General features: G+C 44.6%; 1 protein-coding gene across 2 annotated transcripts in view; it reads left to right on the forward strand.

Moving 5' to 3' along the window:
• Positions 1 to 2,557: 2,557 nt before the first annotated feature.
• The window catches only part of LOC143964209 (C-type lectin domain family 10 member A-like), a 62,561-nt gene continuing 42,268 nt past the window's right edge, over positions 2,558 to 22,850 (forward strand). For both annotated transcript variants that reach the window (XM_077473916.1, XM_077473917.1), the window contains exons 1-3: positions 2,558 to 2,627; positions 14,678 to 14,755; positions 17,180 to 17,290. In XM_077473916.1, the coding sequence (XP_077330042.1) occupies positions 2,594 to 2,627; positions 14,678 to 14,755; positions 17,180 to 17,290 (223 nt within the window). In that variant the 5' untranslated portion in view covers positions 2,558 to 2,593. The remainder of the gene's footprint in view (positions 2,628 to 14,677; positions 14,756 to 17,179; positions 17,291 to 22,850) is intronic.

Raw genomic sequence — 22,850 nt, forward strand, 5'->3', positions numbered from 1 at the left:
CCACTGCCAGTGACATTTTTACAGTAATCAATTCATTTTTAATCGCACTGATAGCTGTATTAATGCCAATGGTTCCAAAAAATGTGTCAAAACTGTCCGATGTGTCCACCATAAAGTTGCAGTCATGATAAAAATTGCGTCATTACTAGTACATTACGTAGCCATTACCAGTAAAAAAATAAATAATAAAAATGCTATAAATCTATGCCCTATTTTGTAGACGCTATAACTTTTGCGCAAACCAATCAATAAACGCTTATTGCAAAAAATTTTTTACCAAAAATATGTAGAAAAATACATATCGGCCTAAACTGAGGAAAAAAAATAGTTTTTTTTATATATTTTTGGGGGATATTTATTATAGCAACATTTTTTCCCACAAATAGAGATTTCTTTTGGTGGTATTTGATCGCCTCTGCGGTTTTTTATTTTTTGCGCTATAAATTAAAAAATAGCGACCCGGATCCCCAAACACTTTTTATGAAAATAACTTGCATATTAACCCTTACAATTAGCACTTTTGATTTTTCACGTTTGTGTCCCATAGACTTTAACGGTGTTCGCGTGTTCGAACAAATTTTTTGATTTTCGCCTGTTTTGGTGCGAACCAAACCGGGGGGTGTTCAGCTCATCCCTAATCAAGAGTACCTCTATAGGATTACTGTGTGAAGGCACCACCAACACATCCATGTTTCCCCTACCTGTTACTTCTATCCCAAGTCAGTGAAAGAGACACCGGACTCTAACGAAGAAATCTCTAATCTTGTCTAGAGTGCACTACATTGTGGTCTCATCATACAAACTGGCTCCCCAAGCCATTGTCTGTAAAAGAAAGCTGGCAGGGATTGGCATTTTTTTTGCTTTATAAATGTCATTATTGCTGCAGCAGGTTCTATACATGGTACAGATGTGCCACTTTACAGGCAGCATAAGGGGACTCCCCAGACACTATATTTAAAGCAATTTTTCATTTTTATTGATATTTCTCATTTTTGTGGTTTCACTTTAAACCAAATCACTGCTCATTTCAAAATGATGTTTTTTGCAAACTTTGTGTTCATTGATACATGTCCCCCAGGGCAGTACCTGGACCCTCATAACCATTGTATGCCCAATACTTGCATATAAGCCTTCAAAATGGGCACTTTTGATTTTTTTCAGTTCAGGTTCCATAGACTTCAATGGGGTTCATTATTCTATTCTGAACTTTTTCAAAGTTCGAAAGTTCTGCCACAAACCGAACCAGGGGTCGTTCAGCCCATACCCATACTGTGTTAAATGTGCAATAAGACACTGCAATATACTGCGGTAAATGTGCACTAACGCACTGCAATATACTGCGGTAAACATACAGCAACGCACTGCAATATACTGCAGTAAACGTGCACTAATGCACTGAAATATACTGCGGTAAACATGCAGCAACATACTGCAAAATAATGCGGTAAACGCGTGCTAACACAGTGAAATATACTGCAGTAAACGTGCATTAACACACTGAAATATACTGCAGTAAACATGCAGCAACGTACTGCAATATATTGCGGTAAATGCGTGCTAACGCAGTGAAATATACTGCAGTAAACGTGCAGCAATGCACTGCAATATACTGCGGTAAACGCACATTAACGCACTGAAATATACTGCGGTAAAGAAGCAGCAATGCACTGGAATATGCTGCGGTAAATGTGCAGCAATGCATTGGAAAAACCTGTGCTGACAAAATAAACTGACACTGAAGTAAAAATGAATGGTCGCACTACACTCACACTGAACTATCCCTAGAGTCACACTAAACTGATACTTTACACTGACAATAGAATCAGATTAGCTCACTCTAGCCCACTAACTGTCTAGTAGCACTGAACAGAGTCCTGTTCTATCTCTCTCCACACCAATATCACACTACAAATGGCCACTGTGGAAACAATACTTTTATAGTGCGGGGTGGGACTAAGAGCAATACTGAGCCATGAGTGGATAGAGTCATCGTGACAGTGTCCAATCATGGCTCTGACAGTGCAAAGCTTTCATGGCTTCAGCCAATCAGGACTTCCAATGCACTGTGCAGTGGCGCAGTGCGTGGTGGTCATTCAGGGGGCTGAAACAAACTGTCAACCTCCCTGATAATTTGGGTGTTCTTTGAACGGGCAAATAGCCAATGTTCGGCCCAAACTCATGCTTGGGCCGAACCATTCACACAACTCTATGTACCCACAGACTGTCCTAGTCTACAAACTATATATTGTCCAGTAATGTAACTGAAACATACAAAGGTGGATGAAAAGAGCCGGAGATTTTGACTGGGAGATCTCATCGATGGAGAACTGAAGACATAAAAGAAGCCAGCCAGGCTACACCTATAATAAAGTCTAATTTTGGGTGAAATGACCCATTAATGAAATCCTTTAGGGCTGGCAACATGTTTATTTTTTCTTGGTGAAATGTTACTTCCTGTCTGTTATGTTTCTTCCCGCTCTGGTTTGTGGTTGGAGAAGCGGAGATGGTCAGTATGAGGAAATCTCTCTTAACAGAAAACATTTCCGGTTCTCATATAGTGAACAGCACAGAGCACACTTATCAACGGAGAGCAATGAAGAGGAACAAAGAGATTGAGATGATGTCAGGTAATCTACATATAATAATCATTGTACTGGGACCAGTACCCACATCACATGATATGTCACCTGAGACTGGGAGGAAGTTGGGAGTTTTGGTTTCAGTTTAATTCTTAGTTTTATCTGGTAAATGTGACATTTAATTTGCTTATATTTTGCCTTTTCTCTTCTCATTACACTCCTTATTTTAGACTCAGTGATATCATCACTGGGTATCTGTGCTTCTCTATGCAATGCTGGAAGGACATGGCTGGTGGGAGGGGATGGCAGGGCTGTACATAGCTATTCATTTATTGAATTAGTTCATTTATTTACAATGTTGCCACTTTTATTGCACATTGTTATTTATGCACAGGACACTATTTTTTTAACTATTTCCCACCCAGGTCAATTCTGGCATTTCCCTCCTATGTGTAAAAATGTATCTTTTTTAGAAAATTACTCAGAACCCCCAAACATTATATATATATATAGACTTTAATGGGGTTCAGTATCCTGTTTAGAACTTTTTCGATGTTCGAAAGTTCTGCCGCAAACCGAAACGGGGGTCGTTCAGCCCATGTCTATACTGTGTTAAACCTACAATAACGCACTGAAATATACTGCGGTAAACCTGCAATAACGCACTCCAATATACTGCAGCAAACGTGAAATAAATATATTCATGTTTTTCATATATATATATGTATGTATATGTATAGGTATATATATATATATATATATATATATATATATATATATATATATATATATATATATATATATATATATAGATAGATATAGATATATATATAGATATAGATATATATATATATATATATATATATATATATATACATACACACAGTATCTCACAAAAGTGAGTACACCCCTCACATTTTTATAAATATTTTCTTCTATCTAGAAATGACACTTGTCTACAATGTAAAGTAGTGAGTGTACAGCTTGTATAACAGTGTAAATTTGCCGTCCCCTCAAATTAACTCAACACGCAGCCATTAATGTCTAAACCGATGGCAACAAAAGTGGGCGCAAAGGAGGTAAAAGTCATTTGGCGCCAGACACTTCTGTAATGCAAAATAGGTTTTATTTCTTTTAACAGTCCTTTTATATTTTGTAGGGGAAAGAGGGTTGGGGCCAGGACACCCTTAAGTAGTTGCAATTTCAATAGGCAGAGTCCGAGACTTCAATAGGAGGACAGCAGTACAGGGAGAGTCCCCAGCATTCCTGCAAGGCACCACTTCTACATGGGCAGGGTTGCTGTCTCCTCTGGTAACAGTCTTTTAATAGTTTCTAACTCAGTTCTTTCAGCCCCACTAGAGATGTTACTTGTAGTTCTTCAATGTCGAGCTCCTGGTCTCTTACTATACCCACTGATTCACTGACTATGAATTGCTTGAGCTCCTCCAAGGTTAGCGGTGGTATCCCCTCAAGCGTCACCCCCAATTCTCTACTGGGTCCCTAGCTTCGCACTCCAGGTACTTCTCAAGATTCACCCCTGCTGACCGCCTTGGGCCCTGGCTTGACACACAAGGTTGCTCTGCAAGCATCTCCTCCACTGGTTGGGTCCCTGACTTGATCACCACCTGAAGTTTCCAGATTCTCCACCATGCCCTTTCGGTGAGAGTATGATTCAGGTACTTTCTTCAGTTACTCACTGTGGTCCTTGGTAAAGGTGACTGGTCCCTTCGTATCGACAGCTTCCCTTCTACCTCCGACCACTGACAGGTTCTCCGGCCGTCAGAACTGCCACTTTTGGTTGGACTGCAAGCTGCAGTCCCAACCCTGTACTGCCCTCTTACTTCTGGATAGGCCCTCACACAGCCTGGCAACCAAATGCCCCTAGGATAAGCCCAATCTCCGGACTCGCAGCCCAAGCTAGACGACACGCGTCCACCCAGGTGGCAGTCTGGATGGCACAGAACACAGATTACCTGACCTCGCCCGAATATATAGGCTCTCCCAGCAGGCCAAGGGATTAAAGAAAACCCCTGCCCATGGGCTGGGACATCCACATACCCATAACCTGACCTTGAATTGCCCTTCTCATATCTAGAACCACCTGGTACCTGACCACCTAGTGGTAGAAGAGAAAAGTGCAACAAGGCTTAGGGAGAACTCAATAGATCTCTATCAATCAACCAAGATAACTACTCTTGGCAAGTAAATTCGTGAGGAGCTCCCTGACTAAACTCCAGGGTGCTACAGGTGATTAGTAATGCAAACAAGTATATTAGAACTCAATCAGAGTCCATAAACCACTGAGATTAAATATCCTGTTCATGAGCGGGCACGTGTTTTTATGCAGTAAGAATCTACAAACTATCACAGAACTCCATACACTTCCTCTTTATTGTGGCATTTTACGTTCTTAAAAATGCAGTATGTGGCAACACCTTATTTACTGAAGTCTCTGAAGATAACATCAACAGATATTGAGGGTGAAGATCATGCAATGCACAGAATCGTGTTTGACCACAGCGTGCAAAGAGGGGAGCTGAAATAAATAATGTTTAGTATCCTTATAGGATGTGTAACCGATAGGATTATTTTATTCCCTCCTTTTGTGGTCTTTTTCATCACCATTGTTTTGTGATATCTGTTTAATTAGTGCCAAGAAATTTCAATTGGTCAGGAATCTAGTCAGTTGATACCTGCTATCTTCTACTTTTTACCTGTGCTTTAGTTCTTTTAGGACTACTGAACACCTCCCCTCTAAGTTAGGAGGGTGGTGTTGGGGGTGTTCTACAGCATTGTCGTATAGTATATATACTATATGTGTATATAAATGTCACAAAAGTGAGTACACCCCTCACATTTTTTGTGCCAACACTGAAGAAATGACACTTTGCTACAATGTAAAGTAGTGAGTGTACAGCTTGTACAACAGTGTAAATTTGCCGTCCCCTCAAAATAACTCAACACACAGCCATTAATGTCTAAACCGCTGGCAACAAAAGTGAGTACACCCCTAAGTGAAAAAGTCCAAATTGGTGCCTTTGGCCAATCATGGCTCAGGGGGACTATGTTCACGCCCCACACTATATAAGGCTGCTTACACGGCGGCCCCGTGTAGTGCTGTTGTTGCGGACAGATATATGTATATATATACACACACTCTGCATTTAGCCTAGACTATATATTTAGTGTCTACTCTATACTCTATATTCAGTCAGTGCATGCAGTGTATTAATATATATATATATATATATATATATATATATATATATATATATATACTCTGCATCCAGTGCTACAGTGCATTCGGTAGTGTACTGTTTCTACTACACTTCTGGTGGTGTACACCTTATACAATACATTGCAGCCATTGTACAGTTGCTAATAAAGTGCAGGCAGTCTACACAGTATCTAATACAGTGTGTAGACATCAGGCGGTGTATTAATATATATACACAGTCTAGTATATATATTTATACTCTGCATTCAGTGTAGCCTATACCTACAGTGCATTCCATGGTTTACTGTTTCTAATACACTTCAGGCAGTGTACAATACAGTGCAGCCATTGTACAGTTGCTAATACAGTGCAGGCAGTGTACACAGTATCTAATACAGTGTGTACAGTTTCTACTACACTTCTGGTTGTGTATACAGTATACAATACAGTGCAGCCATTGTAAACTTTCTAATACACTTCAGGCAGTGTACACAGTATATATTACAGTGTAGTGTGGTGTGCAAAACAAAAAATACATCATATCTGGAAGGCTACCAAGGAGAGGCAGACGCGTGGACACGGTGCATCCTCTGCAGGTGGCCATGGGGCACGGTTGTCTGTTATGCTGCTGCTGGCCGTGTTATTGAGCCACAACATGCAGAAGAGTTGGTGGAATGCATAACAAAAGCCATAACAAAAGCCATCCTCATCCTCCTAATCCTCTGTCACCCAGGCTCCGAGTAGTTTGCCTCCCAACGCAGTTGCCAAAGCAGCCTATTCCACCTGCTCCTTGTCCACAGTCACTCCTTTCCTAGTCCCACCATCATGCACTGAGGATTCCCCAGAATTATTTGACCACAGTGTCGGTTATATGCTGCTGTAGGATGTGATTCATATGATGGTTCACAGGTTGAGGAAGGGAGTAACGTGAGCCTAGAGAGATGGGGTGCCACAGAAGAACAAGAAACTGGCAGTCATGTTCCCCCAGCTGAAGCATGCTGCCTGGAACAACAGCATTTCTTAAAAGTAGAGTGGTCTGTACATATATTTAGATATGGTGTTTCTAGGCTATATGTAGAACCAAAGAGCAAAGAGTACATACAGTTCTTGGGTCCCAGTTATAACTGCAACAAGGGCTTCAACAAACCAGGGACAGTAAGGCTCCCAGAGCTGAGTTTCAATTAAGAGAACAGTGGAAGAAAAAAAGGAAAAGCCAACAAGAAAGATAGAAAGAAGAGATAGTTGGGAAGCAGAGAGAAGAAAGAATAAGAGAAAAAGAATATTGATCGAATGGACCACACCCGACCCCATGAGAAAAGGCCAGCCTCAAGGCAAAAGAGGTATCTGCATATATCAGGCCCAGGATTCCCAGATAACTTCAAGTTTTTCAGAAGTATCCATAAGGATGCTTACCATTGTCTCCTGCGCCATAATCCAGGAGATTTTCCTTTTTGACATGTATAAAGAAACATGGGGCTGTTTCCAAGCCTGAGCTATGGTTAATTTTACCCCAGTAAGAATAAACATAATAAGAGGATAGGTACATTTAGAGGCGGAGCTAACTGGAAAATTGTCACAACGTGTCGGGGACCTGGGGGTTCTTTGGACAGTACCTATTGCATGAGCCACCAGGAATCTTCCCTTAAAGTGATTGTAAAGCTTCAAATATTTTTCTTTTTTAAATAACAAACATGTTATACTGACTTACCTCCACTGTGCAGTGTTTTGCACAGAGTGGCCCTGAACACGACTTCTGGGGTCCCTCTGCGGCTCTTTGGGCTCCTCCCCACATCAGATAACCCCCTAGGAGAAGCACTCTCCTGGGGGGTTACCTTGCAGACACGTTCCTGAGTCCAGCATTCGGCGTCCATAGCCGCTGAATGTATGACTCAGCCCCGCCCAGCGTTATTGGATTAGTTTGGCAGCAGCGGGAGCCAATGGCTGCGCTGCTATCAATCTATCCAATCAAGTGCTGAGAACTCCAGGCAGAGGAACAGTGCGTCCTCGTCGCTGTAAATTACAGGGCTCAGGTAGGTAAAACAGTTAGGCTGGTCTCCTAATACTGACTGCAGTATCTCCACCGTCCCTCCACCTGATACTGGGATAACAAGACTACCGGTCAGGAAACCGGAGTGACGGCTGGAATCTCCTGGCAGACCTGACTTAAATTCAATAATGCAATCTGAGGGGATTTATGTACTGGTATGCCCATGATTTTATGAATCAGTTGGAAGATCTTATTCCAGATTCCCCTAATCCTAGGGGAATCCCACATATATGCATCATTGAACCTATCATTTGACAGTTCTGGTAGCAGAGAGGTAAAGATGAAGGATATAATTTAGCTAAATTGGACAGGGACAAGATACCATCTCATCAAGACTTTCACTTTTTGCCTCTACCGGAGCTGTGATTAATATTCCATGGTAAGCACAGGCAGAGGCTCTATTCCAGTCTTCCAGATCCTATTCCTGACCAAGATCCCTCTCCCATTCTAGCATGTAGAGGAATTTTGTATGGGCCATGGCCAATGACTTGTAGATCACTGAAATCCCCCCCCCCCCCTCTGCTCCATGACTTGTCCACACCAGAACTCGTAGTTGGTAATACTCAGCGGATCCAGTTTTGATGACCATAATTTATGGAGGAAATTAAAAATTTGGCAGAACCAAAACTTTTCAGATAGTGGCATATCTAATTTACTAACACAATATGCGAAGGTAAGTGGGCCCCGTGGACTTAATAAAATGTCCAATTCTGTACAACCCTTTGTCCAGCCACCATTTGAAGGTTTTTAATTTCTAAACCTGGAAGGGAAGAGGGGGTTACGAAAGAGATGTGATAAAGGATGCCAATCCGAGACAATTATTTGATACATTTAATTAATTTTGACTGGAAGCACCAGAAAATGATCTTTGACAATTGGCATGGTTAGGGATCTAAAGAGATAAAGGAACTTAAAATATTCCTTTTAGATGCGTAACTAAACATATCGACACTGTTATATTCAATGCTATGGATTTTCAAAAGTTTACTCGAAGGTCCAAAATCGTGCTGAAGTCATCTAATAGGGTACATTGGGGAGAGAGGTGAGAGGGGCAGTGAGGAATAAAATGATATCATCTGCAAAAAGAGAGCATTTGTTCATTTATGTCCCACACTGAACCCTGTGAATGTCTGGGTGTTCTCTGATTGCAATATCTAACGTTTTGACGGCTATGGCAAAAATTAGGGGGGACAAAGGACATCCCTATCTCATGCCCTTAAAGATTGGGAAAGAATCTGAGTAGTATCCCTGTAGCTGCATTTTTGCTTCAGAATTTGAATAAAGAGCCCCTATCACATTAAGAAAGCTTTGACTGAATACTCATCATTGTAAGATCGTAGAAAGGTAGGGCCAAGAGACCGAATCAAAGGCTTTCTGTAGATCTAAAGAGAGGAGGAAGCCTTCTTGGGAGGGTCCTCCATCCCAGGTAGATCTCAAATGATAGACGATATCAATCGCTCTCCTGATTTGGTCAGGGCCTTGCCTACTCAGAATAAAACCTACTTGGTCCTTGTGTATATAAAGGCCAATAAATGAGGAGATGCAGTCAGCAAGGATCTTTGTCAGAATCTTTAGATCATTATTTATCAGAGATATGGGTCGGTAGTTAGCAACTGAGCTCAGGTCTTTACCTGGTTTGGGGATTACAGAGATAAAATGCAACAGTTTAATGACCTTTCTAACTTGGGGGCAGGGTGGCAGAGAAATATTGACTTCTTGAGCAGAGATCGATGTTTCAAGTCTGTCTCAGTGCCAGTCCTCAGCTTTAGGGACCCGGATCAAGTCCAGAAAAGAGTCTAAGGCAGTGCTGAATAGTTTCTTATAAAATGCGTGGAAGGCTTCAATAATGTGTTGAGGGTTATGAGAGACTACCTCCTGCAATCTTGATTTTAGGAAAAATGTGAAACCATGGTTTAGGGGTCAATCTAGCAGCCAAACTTGGAATCTGTTTTATCCTTCTGAAAGTAGAAACAAGCCGCACTTCATCGTAGGCTCTTTTATGCTTTGGAAGTAAGAGCTAGATTTAGAGCCATACACGCCGCATCTAATCAATCCATTGCTACAAATTTGGGATTGCGCTTATGTTGTTTACTCAAGTATAGAAAGTCTTGCTTTATTTTTACGATATCTTCTTTTTGTGTTTTTCACAAACACAACGATATCTGGATAATCTTGCCCCTGATGGTGGCTTTGTGGGCTGCCCTGCATAGCTTTTTCAATCTCTAGAGCGTGTATGGGGTTACTAAGGATGGAAGGATTCAGCTTCCAGCCATCACCTCCAGTTGGAGCGAAGGGCCGTTGGATTATCAGGAACACCAAAGAGTGGTCCAACCAAACAGAGTTCCTAATGAAAGACTTTGTTACCAACGGGGTGTGCACAGTTGAAATGAAAATATGGTCAATCCTAGCAAAGGAATTACAGTATGTGGGCTGGAGTAGTGAGTACAGTCCTGCATAGTCGGGTTAACTTCACTCAGACATCAACTAGTCCCTGTTGGTAAATCTGTCTAGCAGTGGAGAGGCTCTGTTTGGATGAGCAGATAAGACCCCCACCCAGAGGGCAGGATTTGTCTAACCCCATGTCGAAAGCTGTATTCGATGTCCTGACCATAGATAACTATGCCCTCAACTGGGGAGCCCAGGGATCGGAATAGAGATAAAGAACCAGGCCTGACCCTGATTAGGCACGTAAACTGATATGAAAACTGATATGAAAGAGTAATGTTGGTTCTCTATAAGACCCTTAACAAGTGAAAATCTACCTTCTGGGTCCTTATATTCAGAGTGAAATACAAATTTACAATTATGCAAGAAAATTATTGCCACCCCCTTGGTTTTATGCTCCGCGTTTGCCAGGTAAAAGGTAGGGAACTTGGGATGGATGAATGAAGGATTGTACTTTAGAAGAAAATGAGTTTCCTGAAGGAAAATAATATAAATATTTTGGTTTTGTAATATTGAAAAATGTTCTGGCGGAATTTTTTTTCTGGGGAGTTTAGTCCTTGCGTGTTGTGAGATACGACATGCAAGGAGGGGTTCAGTGAGGTGGGACTAGCCATGGACAGGAGCAATTTAGGGAGCAACTGCCAATGAAATATCATCACTTATCCAGAACAATCAGAAGATCTTGAGACAGAGTTAAAGCAACTGGTGTGGACTATCTCAATCTGTGGACCAGAGATCGGACAAGGCCACACAGATCACTAGAAATAAAGGAAAGTTAGTATGAAAGAGAAAGTAAAGAAAAGGAGTGAAGAGAAGACATATCAGAGCACAAATGTTGGGATGAGACCTGGCCCACCACACCTTCAGATACCAAAAAAAGTCCCTCCTCTAATACAGAGGGTGAATTCCTGACCAGGAGAAGAAGCAATAACCACGTCTCTGAGACGGGAAGAGGTGCATGCGTACTGTTCCAGCCGCAGCACTCCCCTATGGAATAAACAGGTTAGAAGCACAAAGAATGGGGGCATCACAAGTAATTTCTGCACATCCAACACTAATCATATGGCCTGGGTGGGATGATTAAGGGGTTACCGGAAGGAAAGAGGGAAAGGGTAGAGGAAATGAGGGGAGAAGGGGATACTGGGGGGCCGTGGGGAAAGGGGGGGGACGTAATGTCCTGTAAATGAAATCAGCTTGTCACTCAGTAAAAGTGTCCTGTAAATTAAATCAGCTTGTCACTCAGTAAACTGGGAGTCCAAAGTTTCAAGAAGCACTCTTAAGAGGAAAGTAACAAAACGGACATATAGGGGGTATCTGGGCAGATCTGGGCAAAAGGGGACAGGCGAATGTTAATAAAGCAATAGGAGTAGCGAATAGGTAAGTCCCCACAAACAGTCCACATATCAAGATAGCAAAATGAGTTAACAGTGGGCTTGTCCGACCAGCTCCAGCTGAGTCAAGCACTGAGTAGAACTACCCAATCTGGACAGGGTAGTAGATCTGTATGAAGGAGCAATGAAAAATAAGTTGGAAAAAATTGTTGAACATAGTAACAAGAATCCGAAAAAAGACTGTGTCCAAGTTCCACTGTAGGGAGAACAAAAATAGGGTTATGACCCTAAGTGAAGAAGGTATAGATAATCTATGCTTCAAAGGAATCCAGGGTTTGTCCTTCTTTATTGGTCTTGGGTTTTTGCCATACAGGGGTAAGAGGGCTAGAAGGGGACTGGTGTTTTGCAGCACCAGAGGAGGAACCAGTTGAGGATGACGGTGACCCCTTGGAGATAATGCCCAGCCTCAGCAGTAGGTTTTCACCCTCAGAGAAGGAAGAGGATCCGCATGGTTTATTTTTAAACTCAAATTTAAGGCTGGAGGGGAAGAGCCACCTGTACTTGATGTCCCTCTGCCCCAGCATTGAAAGCAGTGGTTTAAGTGACCGTCTCCTCTGGATTGTGGAGGGGGGAGATTTCGGTGAAGATCTGGATAGGATGACCCAGTAGCTAGAGTTGGGGGGTAAACAGGCTCTCTTCATTGACCACATAAAAATGGGGGCCCCATGGGCTTGATCAAGTTCATGCAGGTATGGTCGAATGTCCAGGATAAGTTCCTTAATAAGAGAACACACAGCATCAGGAATATCAGTAACGGTTTCTATCAGACCCCAGATTCTGAAATTATACCTCCTGGACCTGTTTTCAAGGTCATCAATATTAGCTAGGGCAGTCTCAAGTTGATTGCATAGATCTTGGATAAGGACTGTGTTTTGGTTGGCTCTAGCGACAGTGGCATCCAGTTTGGACTGATAGCTTCCATGCGAGAACCAAAATTCTGAATATCAGAATTTTATGTCAGATGTAATTTTGATTGCCGTGTGACATAAGTCACGGTCTAGCATTTCAGCAAATTTGGTAAAAATAAATGTTGTGTCTAAATGCTGTGATGGGTGGACACCAGAAGCTTGTGTCAGGACCCCAGGCTGTGGGGGGGGGGGGGGGAGGAGAATTCATAGGGGTTAATAGAAGATAATCTATTGTCTGTTCAATGAGGGACTCCATGGATGCTGGGGAGGTGGGTCCCATGTAGGTGGTACACACAGGTGTTCCTGCTGTTAAGATCGACTGCTGGGGGCCCGAAAGATGTCCCCGGCTGGAGCTGCCTTGTGGAGTTGCTGAGCCTCCACCATTTTGGAAATCTCGGCAAGAATTGAGCCCGTAAATCCAGACGGGCTGTCACCACTGACATTTAGAGGGATGGGAGATAGTCCCCACCATCAGGCAGCAGAGGAGGTGTGTGCTGGAGGATACCACTGGTTACAGGGAGCGCTGGGCAGCCAGAGCGGGATGGAGCTCCCAGGCTAAGTATCCATCTTCAGGTACTCCGCACATACGCCTCCAACATTACTACAAATAACAGTCAAGAAAGCCATGATGGTCTCTGCCAACTTAGTGAAAAGATGTATGTGAAAATAAAGCTGGTTAATGAGATTTGGACAGACCTGGGTCTTCTGAATTACTGTTGCTGGATAGTCTAAGATCGCTGTTTGTTATGTGTTTTATTTTCCAGTAGGTCTTTTCCATTGTTCTATGGTTTGTCTGTCTGATTATCTCTTGTAGAAGAGATTAATCTAGTGAACACTTTAACTTGTTAGCAAACTATTGTGAGGTGTTATGGGTTTATGTTGATAAGTTTACGGGTTAATTAACCACTTAAGGACTGGAAGGATTTACCCACTTCCTGACCAGGCCATTTTTTGCGATAGGCACTGCGTTAATTTAGCTGACAATTGCACGGTTGTGTGATGCTGGACCCAAGTATAACTGCAGCAGCTGGTCGGCAAAAGGTTAAATCACTGTCAGCTATTAGTTGCTAGATGTGGATTAGCACAGTGTTTCTCAACTCCAGTCCTCAAAGCGCCCCAACAGGTCAGGTTTTCAGGATTTCCTAAAGAATTTCAACACCTGTGGTAATTACTAAGGCAGTGAAACGTATCAAATCACCTGTGCAAAATAATGGAAATCCTGAAAACATGATCTGTTGGGGTGCCTTGAGGACTGCAGTTGAGAAACGCTGGATTAGCCTATAGCAGTGATGGCAAACCTTGGCAGCCCAGATGTTTTGGAACTACATTTCCCATAATGCTCAACTACACTGCAGAGTGCAGGAGCATCATGGGAAATGTAGTTCCAAAACATCTGGGGTGCCAAGGTTCGCCATCACTGGCCTATAGTATATGTTGGTTGTTCCTTAGTTATGTTAATTATATTCCTGTATACAGTTTTCTTTTCATACGATAATGTGCTCGGCTCCACGTCATTATCTAAACCATTGTGTGATGTTTTGGGTAAATATTTGGTTTTATTGTTTATGTGGTGACTGACCTGCTTTTCAAGTGTATAAAAACCTTTGGAGTTTATCTCACATCCAGTGTGTGTATAATGTTAGGGGTAAAAGGGGCTGTTATTGGCTCTCGGTTTGCTCAGAGCGGTTCAGAGGGCAGGAGCCACTCTTTGGTGGAAGGAAGCACCTAATCGGGAGGTGCCAAGCAGTTCCGTCACACTAATGACCCCAATGTTTTGCTAAATGCTTAAAATGCTTAATTATATGTTATACATTTTAATATATCACATTATTTATGATTGGAGATATCAGAAGGTGGACCAGTCAGTAACTTTTACAATTCTTCATGAATAAATTCCTGATAAGTCACAAACATCAGCAATATCATATATTAGAAAAGCTCCACCTTTTAGCTGTAAAATAGAGTGGAGAGTGGAGGTAAGTGGAGAGTATCCATTGATCTCACACAGCTTCATTATATCTGAATTACATTACCTGAATATCCTCCACGGAATCCACAATATCTATATTAAGGTCTATGTTCCTCTTTAGGGAGATTGTATGAAGAAAATACGTATGCCAATATGAGCGGTCTTGATTTACGAAGGATGAGGAATGCAACAGACAAAGGTAAGTTATTATTTTTTTCATACAGTGTAAGACAATATTTTTTAGACATACAATAGTAAGACATGTGTAGCAGCGGCTCCTGCAGAGCACGCGCTATGGGTTTTTCAAAGTTAAACTTTGCCTAAACTGCAGTTTGGTTTCGGTATAATTGTCTAAATTGGATTTCAGCATCAGTCTGACTGGACTGTGAGGTGTTCAGCCTGGCCACGGGGGGGCACTGTCTCTTGTGGCAGGCATAGAACTATAGTCTGGTCAGGTGCTTAAGTTACTCTCTTTTGGAGCCAGGTCAGTGGGAGTGGCCCTCTCGCTGTGCCCTCTGGGAGAAGGTATTTAAGATGAGGACGACACATGGTTCGGGGTTCCGGTCCAGTATGATGTGCTGATTATATGGTCCTGGTCCTCCTGACCAGCCCCCAGGAATGCTATGGCCTGGGGTGCGGATCCACCCGACTTTAATGTCTCTGGGCTGGCTAGCCCGAGGCAAGGAAACTAAAGGAGGATTCCGAGGTGGTTGGGTACAGTCTACGGTTTGGGAGATACCCATTGTACTTCAAGCATTCCAGGGGAGGACTCATTAGAAGAACACCATGTACGGGTTGGTTTTCTTAACAAGAGCCTGGAAGGGCTGAAGTAATGAGAGAATCCGGTCTTGTGGATATCTCCAAGTGGGCTGAAAGATCCAGGTATCCTACAAGTGTTCTACAGCTTAGTTTCCCTACGTATTCTAAAACAACCTCTGTGACAAAGACTTTGTTCCTGAGTAAGTACCTTGTTGGCTGCTAGGCCTTGTGAGAGAGGGACTGTCCAACTTGAGTGTTCATCCAGCTGCGAATGGCTATTCTGTGGATGCAGTCAAAGTAAGCAAGTTTTTTAACATTTTTGGGCTTTGACTTGAACTTCCTTCCCAACCCTCTGATCCCAAGTTAAAAGACTGTTCAATTGACTGAGTTTTGCAAATAAAATCCATTCAAGTGGATCTGTTGTCAGTCTCGCATTACTGGGCCATCTACCACGGAACATCCCCTAGATGTGCAACAAAGGGAATGGAAGGTAACGGTAAGCCCAAAAATAACCAGCAGCTCCTTCGGGGGTTAGTGCTACACATGTATTAGACATACAGTAGTAGGAAATGTATTAGGCATACAGTAGTTGGACATGTAGTTGACATATGATAGTAGGGCATGTAGTAGACATACAATAGTAGGACATGTAGTAGACATACAGTAGTAGGTCATGTAGTAGACATATAGTAGTAGGACATGTAGCAGACATACAGTAGTAGGACATGTAGTAGACATACAGTAGTAGGGCATGTAATAGCCATACGGTAGTAGGACATGTAGTAGACATACAGTAGTACTGTGTGAACCAGAATCTACGCTCTCATTTGGCTATATTAGCCAAATTAGCCACTGTTGAGAACGGTGTAAACAACAACAATAATAACAATTATAAAAACTTCCATAGTAATGGAGTGTCTCATATTGACAATAAGGATGAGGAATTATCATTAATGGTGGGCCCCCAATATCCATTGCCTTACCATGCCTCTTATACACATTAGAACTGTTTTTAAGTACTACTATGGGACTGGTCCCATCCCAATATGTATATAATTTCTTCTGCTATATGTCAACTATTGGACAATTATCTATTTTGTTTCAGATCATTATCACGTGCTTGCTCCTGATGAGTGGTTGAGTTGAAGCCGTGTCTGGATTTACATACCATATTTTATACTCCTATGTGTTCTACACTTTATAACTATTTTGTGGTATAGGATAGAGATGCCATATCTACGGTCTCTTTCCTAATACACCTGGCAGACTAGAAAGTCTGGAGGTCCTTGAGAACAGCCAGCATACTGATTGGTTAGGTGTGTGCTGGGCTTTTAGTAGTAACCTGACCATGGTTCTGGGCTCCACCCCGGAATATAGGAAGTGTGATTGGAGTCAGGAGGGCTCCACGGGGGAGACAGTGCAGACAGAGGCTGATAGCTGTGTGCACCAATTTGGTCGGTGAAATAGTCTATAGGAGACAGACAAGGGCCTGGCATGTAAGGCCAGAGCAGCTGTGCTACAAGTGAGAGCCAACTAGGCTAAATGTTGTTTTGTTGATGGAAAAAGGAATGCTGAATCCCCTGTGAGGGAAACCAATGTTTGTTTGCTGAGCTTGCTTTTAATAAAAATGGGCAAACAAAGCCCTTAAAAAGAAGAAACAGCGAGTGGCGGTGTTCTTTAAGCTCTATATTTGACGCTAGTCCTTTACAACAGGTATAGTAGAAGATTACAGATTTGTATGTAGGGAACGAGCACACAGATGATCCGGGATGAATATTAAATGTCTTTATGTGAGATAAGAATTCTGAAGGATTTTATACCGGCTGATACACGCAGGATTATTCACTATCCTCTCTGTCTGTAGAGATTCTGGCTGCCAAGAATACACAGTACCGGGTGATGCTGATCCTGGGGATCCTCCTAATGTTGGCCTTCATTACTTTGGTCACCCTCACGACTTTCCTGTTCGTTTCCTGTGAGTATCTCGATTATATTGGGATATTGGGGTTTGGATTTGGCATCTGAACTTTGATTGCGTTCATGGACTTACCCCTTAATCAGTATCTGCGGTGTCCAGCTCATCACTAACATCACTAACAAATTATATAAATTCAAATATAAAAAATGTAAATCTGTAAATGCTGAGTGAGAAATTGGCTATTTTTTTCCCTTAATTCAACACATTTTTAATGAAAGTTTGCATTAAAAAATGTATAGAAACGTTGGTATATCAATATAAAAGATAGGTTCCCAGGTGTCCACACTGAGAGGCGCAAGCCTGCACCTGGAGAACCTTACAAGTTGCATAATATACTTTTAATAAAGGGAAAATGCATGAAAACGTAACAAGTAAGGCTTCATGCACACGAGACGCAGATGCAAACGCTGCTGGACACATGTTGAAACCGGCGTTTAGAAACGCACGTTTTGCCGCGATTTTTACCGCGATTTAGCGGCGTTTTACCGCGTTTTACCGCGTTTGCGTCTAGAAGCATTTAGTTAAGCTAACATCATAGACCCTCCCCAGCTCAAAAATTAACTATTTCAGCAATTTTGTGAGACCAGAGTGAGTAGCAGCAGCTGTGAGAGCTGCAGTGTACTTGTATTTAGCGTGTCACTTGCCACGGCACCTGCCACAAGTTGTGGATTGTCCACTTGCCACGTGACTTGCCACATCACCTGCCACGTCACTTGCCATGTCATCTGCCACAAGTTGTGGATTGTCCAACTGCCACGTCACCTGCCACAAGTTGTGGATTGTCTACTTGCCACGTGACTTGCCACATCACCTGCCACGTCACCTGCCACAAGTTTTGGATTGTCCACTTGCCACGTCACTTGCCACGTCACTTGCCACAAGTTGGGGATTGTCCACTTGCCACATCACCTGCCACAAGTTGTGGATTGTCCACTTGCCACGTCACTTGCCACATCACCTGCCACGTCACTTGCCACGAGATGTGGATTGTCCACTTTCCACGTCATCTGCCATGCCACCTGCCACAAGCTGTGGATTGTCCACTTGCCATGTCACCAGCCACATCACCTGCCACAAGTTGTGGATTGTCCACTTGCCACGTGACTTGCCACATCACCTGCCACGTTACTTGCCACATCACCTGCCACAAGTTGTGGATTGTCTACTTGCCACGTCACTTGCCACATCACCTGCCACGTCACTTGCCACGTCACCTGCCACAAGTTGTGGATTGTCCACTTGCCACGTGACTTGCCACATCACCTGCCACGTCACTTGCCACGTCACCTGCCACAAGTTTTGGATTGTCCACTTGCCACGTCACTTGCCACGTCACTTGCCACAAGTTGGGGATTGTCCACTTGCCACATCACCTGCCACAAGTTGTGGATTGTCCACTTGCCACGTCACTTGCCACATCACCTGCCACGTCACTTGCCACGAGATGTGGATTGTCCACTTTCCACGTCATCTGCCATGCCACCTGCCACAAGCTGTGGATTGTCCACTTGCCACGTCACCAGCCACATCACCTGCCACAAGTTGTGGATTGTCCACTTGCCACGTGACTTGCCACATCACCTGCCACGTCACTTGCCACATCACCTGCCACAAGTTGTGGATTGTCTACTTGCCACGTCACTTGCCACATCACCTGCCACGTCACTTGCCACGTCACCTGCCACAAGTTGTGGATTGTCCACTTGCCACGTCACCTGCCACGTCACCTGCCACAAGTTGTGGATTGTCCACTTGCCACGTCACTTGCCACGTCACCTGCCACAAGTTGGGGATTGTCCACATCACCTGCCACGTCACTTGCCACATCACCTGCCACAAGTTGTGGATTGTCCACTTGCCACGTCACTTGCCACATCACCTGCCACGTCACTTGCCACATCACCTGCCACAAGTTGTGGATTGTCTACTTGCCACGTCACTTGCCACATCACCTGCCACGTCACTTGCCACGTCACCTGCCACAAGTTGTGGATTGTCCACTTGCCACGTGACTTGCCACATCACCTGCCACGTCACTTGCCACGTCACCTGCCACAAGTTTTGGATTGTCCACTTGCCACGTCACTTGCCACATCACCTGCCACAAGTTGTGGATTGTCCACTTGCCACGTCACTTGCCACATCACCTGCCACGTCACTTGCCACGAGATGTGGATTGTCCACTTTCCACGTCATCTGCCATGCCACCTGCCACAAGCTGTGGATTGTCCACTTGCCACGTCACCAGCCACATCACCTGCCACAAGTTGTGGATTGTCCACTTGCCACGTGACTTGCCCCATCACCTGCCACGTCACTTGCCACATCACCTGCCACAAGTTGTGGATTGTCTACTTGCCACGTCACTTGCCACATCACCTGCCACGTCACTTGCCACGTCACCTGCCACAAGTTGTGGATTGTCCACTTGCCACGTCACCTGCCACGTCACCTGCCACAAGTTGTGGATTGTCCACTTGCCACGTCACTTGCCACGTCACCTGCCACAAGTTGGGGATTGTCCACATCACCTGCCACGTCACTTGCCACATCACCTGCCACAAGTTGTGGATTGTCCACTTGCCACGTCACTTGCCACATCACCTGCCACGTCACTTGCCACAAGATGTGGATTGTCCACTTTCCATGTCACCTGCCATGCCACCTGCCACAAGTTGTGGATTGTCCACTTGCCACGTCACCAGCCACATCACCTGCCACAAGTTGTGGATTGTCCACTTGCCACGTGACTTGCCACATCACCTGCCACGTGACTTGCCACATCACCTGCCACAAGTTGTGGATTGTCTACTTGCCACGTGACTTGCCACATCACCTGCCACGTCACTTGCCACGTCACCTGCCACAAGTTGTGGATTGTCCACTTGCCACGTCACCTGCCACAAGTTGTGGATTGTCCACTTGCCACGTCCCTTGCCACGTCCCCTGCCACGTCACCTGCCACAAGTGGATTGTCCACTTGCCACATCACCTGGCACAAGTTGTGGATTGTCCACTTGCCACGTCCCTTGCCACGTCCCCTGCCACGTCACCTGCCACAAGTGGATTGTCCACTTGCCACGTCACCTGCCACGTCACCTGCCACAAGTTTTGGATTGTCCACTTGCCACGTCACTTGCCACGTCACCTGCCACAAGTTAGGGATTGTCCACATCACCTGCCACGTCACATGCCACATCACCTGCCACAAGTTGTGGATTGTCCACTTGCCACGTCACTTGCCACATCATCTGCCACGTCACTTGACACAAGATGTGGATTGTCCACTTTCCATGTCACCTGCCATGCCACCTGCCACAAGTTTTGGATTGTCCACTTGCCACGTCACCAGCCACATCACCTGCCACAAGTTGTGGATTTCCACTTGCCACGTGACTTGCCACATCACCTGCCACATCACTTGCCACGTCACCTGTCACAAGTTGTGGATTGTCCACTTTCCACATCACTTGCCACCTGCCATGTTACTTGCCACAAGCTGTGGATTGTCCACTTGCCACGTCACCTGTCACAAGTTTTGGATTGTCCACTTGCCACGTCACTTGCCACGTCAGCTGCCACGTCACTTGCCACAAGATGTGAATTGTCCACTTGTCACATCACCTGCCACATCAGTTGCCACATCACCTGCCACGTCACCTGCCACAAGTTGTGGATTGTCCACTTGCCACGTCACTTGCCACATCACCTGCCACGTCACTTGCCACGAGATGTGGATTGTCCACTTGCCACGTCACTTGCCATGTCACCTGCCACGTCACTTGCCACGTCACCTGCCACAAGTTTTGGATTGTCCACTTGTCACGTCACTTGCCACATCAGCTGCCACGTCACTTGCCACAAGATGTGGATTTTCCACTTGTCACATCACCTGCCACATCACTTGCCACATCACCTGCCACGTCACCTGCCACAAGTTGTGGATTGTCCACTTGCCACGTCCCTTGCCACGTCCCCTGCCACGTCACCTGCCACAAGTGGATTGTCCACTTGCCACATCACTTGCCACATCACCTGCCACAAGTTGTGGATTGTCCACTTGCCACGTCCCTTGCTACGTCCCCTGCCACGTCACCTGCCACAAGTGGATTGTCCACTTGCCACATCACTTGCCACATCACCTGCCACAAGTTGTGGATTGTCCACTTGCCACGTCACCTGACACAAGTTGTGGATTGTCCACTCGCCACGTCACTTGCCACATCCCCTGCCACAAGTGGATTGTCCACTTGCCACGTCACTTGCCACGTCCCCTGCCACAAGTGGATTGTCCACTTGCCACGTCACTTGCCACGTCACCTGCCACAAGTTATGGATTGTCCACTTGCCACGTCACATGCCACGTCACCTGCCACAAGTTGTTGATTTTCCACTTGCCACGTCACCTGCCAGGTCACTTGCCGCGTCACCTGCCAGGTCACTTGCCACGTCACCTGCCGCAAGTTGTGGATTGTCCACTTTCCACGTCACTTGCCACTTCACCTGCCACGTCACTTGCCACAAGTTGTGGATTGTCCACTTGCCACATCACTTGCCACCTGCCATGTCACTTGCCACAAGTTGTGGATTGTCCACTTGCCACGTCACTTGCCACCTGCCATGTCACTTGCCACAAGTTGTGGATTGTCCACTTGCAATTGCAATTGTTTAAAATATTTTTCTAATGGTTTTTCATCATTTGCAATCATTTTTGAGATTTTTAATGTAAAAAAAAAGGTCACCTTTAAAAACGCATATAAACGCAAACGCGGCTAAACGCGGTAGCGGCGTTTTGCCGCGTTTTACCGCGTTTTGCCGCGTTTTGCCGCGTTTTGCGTCTGAAACGTGGAAATTTTTGTTTCTGAACGCATTTTTTTGCTTCTGGAAAAACGAGACTAAGGCCTCATGCACACGAGACGCAGATAAAACCTCTGTTAAAAAAAGCTGAAACGCGCGTTTAGAAACGCGCGTTTTGCCGCGTTTGCATGCCGCGTTTAGACGCGTTTAGCCGCGTTTGCGTTTAAACGCGTTTATAAAGATAACATCATGTAGACCCTCCCCAAGCTCTCAAAGCATTTTTTTTAACTATTTCTGCTATTTTGATCAGAGTGAGCAGCAGCAGCATAGAGAGCAGTTGTACACTTGCATTTGCCGTGTCACTTGCCACGGCACCTGCCACAAGTTGTGGATTGTCCACTTGCCACGTCACTTGCCACAAGTTGGGGATTGTCCACTTGCCACATCACCTGCCACGTCACCTGCCACAAATTGTGGATTGTCCACTTGCCACGTCACTTGCCACATCACCTGCCACGTCACTTGCCACGAGATGTGGATTGTCCACTTTCCACGTCATCTGCCATGCCACCTGCCACAAGCTGTGGATTGTCCACTTGCCACGTCACCAGCCACATCACCTGCCACAAGTTGTGGATTGTCCACTTGACACGTGACTTGCCACATCACCTGCAACGTCACTTGCCACATCACCTGCCGCAAGTTGTGGATTGTATACTTGCCGCGTCACTTGCCACATCACCTGCCACGTCACTTGCCA

Source organism: Lithobates pipiens, unplaced genomic scaffold (genome assembly GCF_037356315.1).
Source record: "Lithobates pipiens isolate NorthernLeopardFrog02 unplaced genomic scaffold, aLitPip1_a1.2 Scaffold_8, whole genome shotgun sequence".
NCBI classification, from domain to species: domain Eukaryota; kingdom Metazoa; phylum Chordata; class Amphibia; order Anura; family Ranidae; genus Lithobates; species Lithobates pipiens.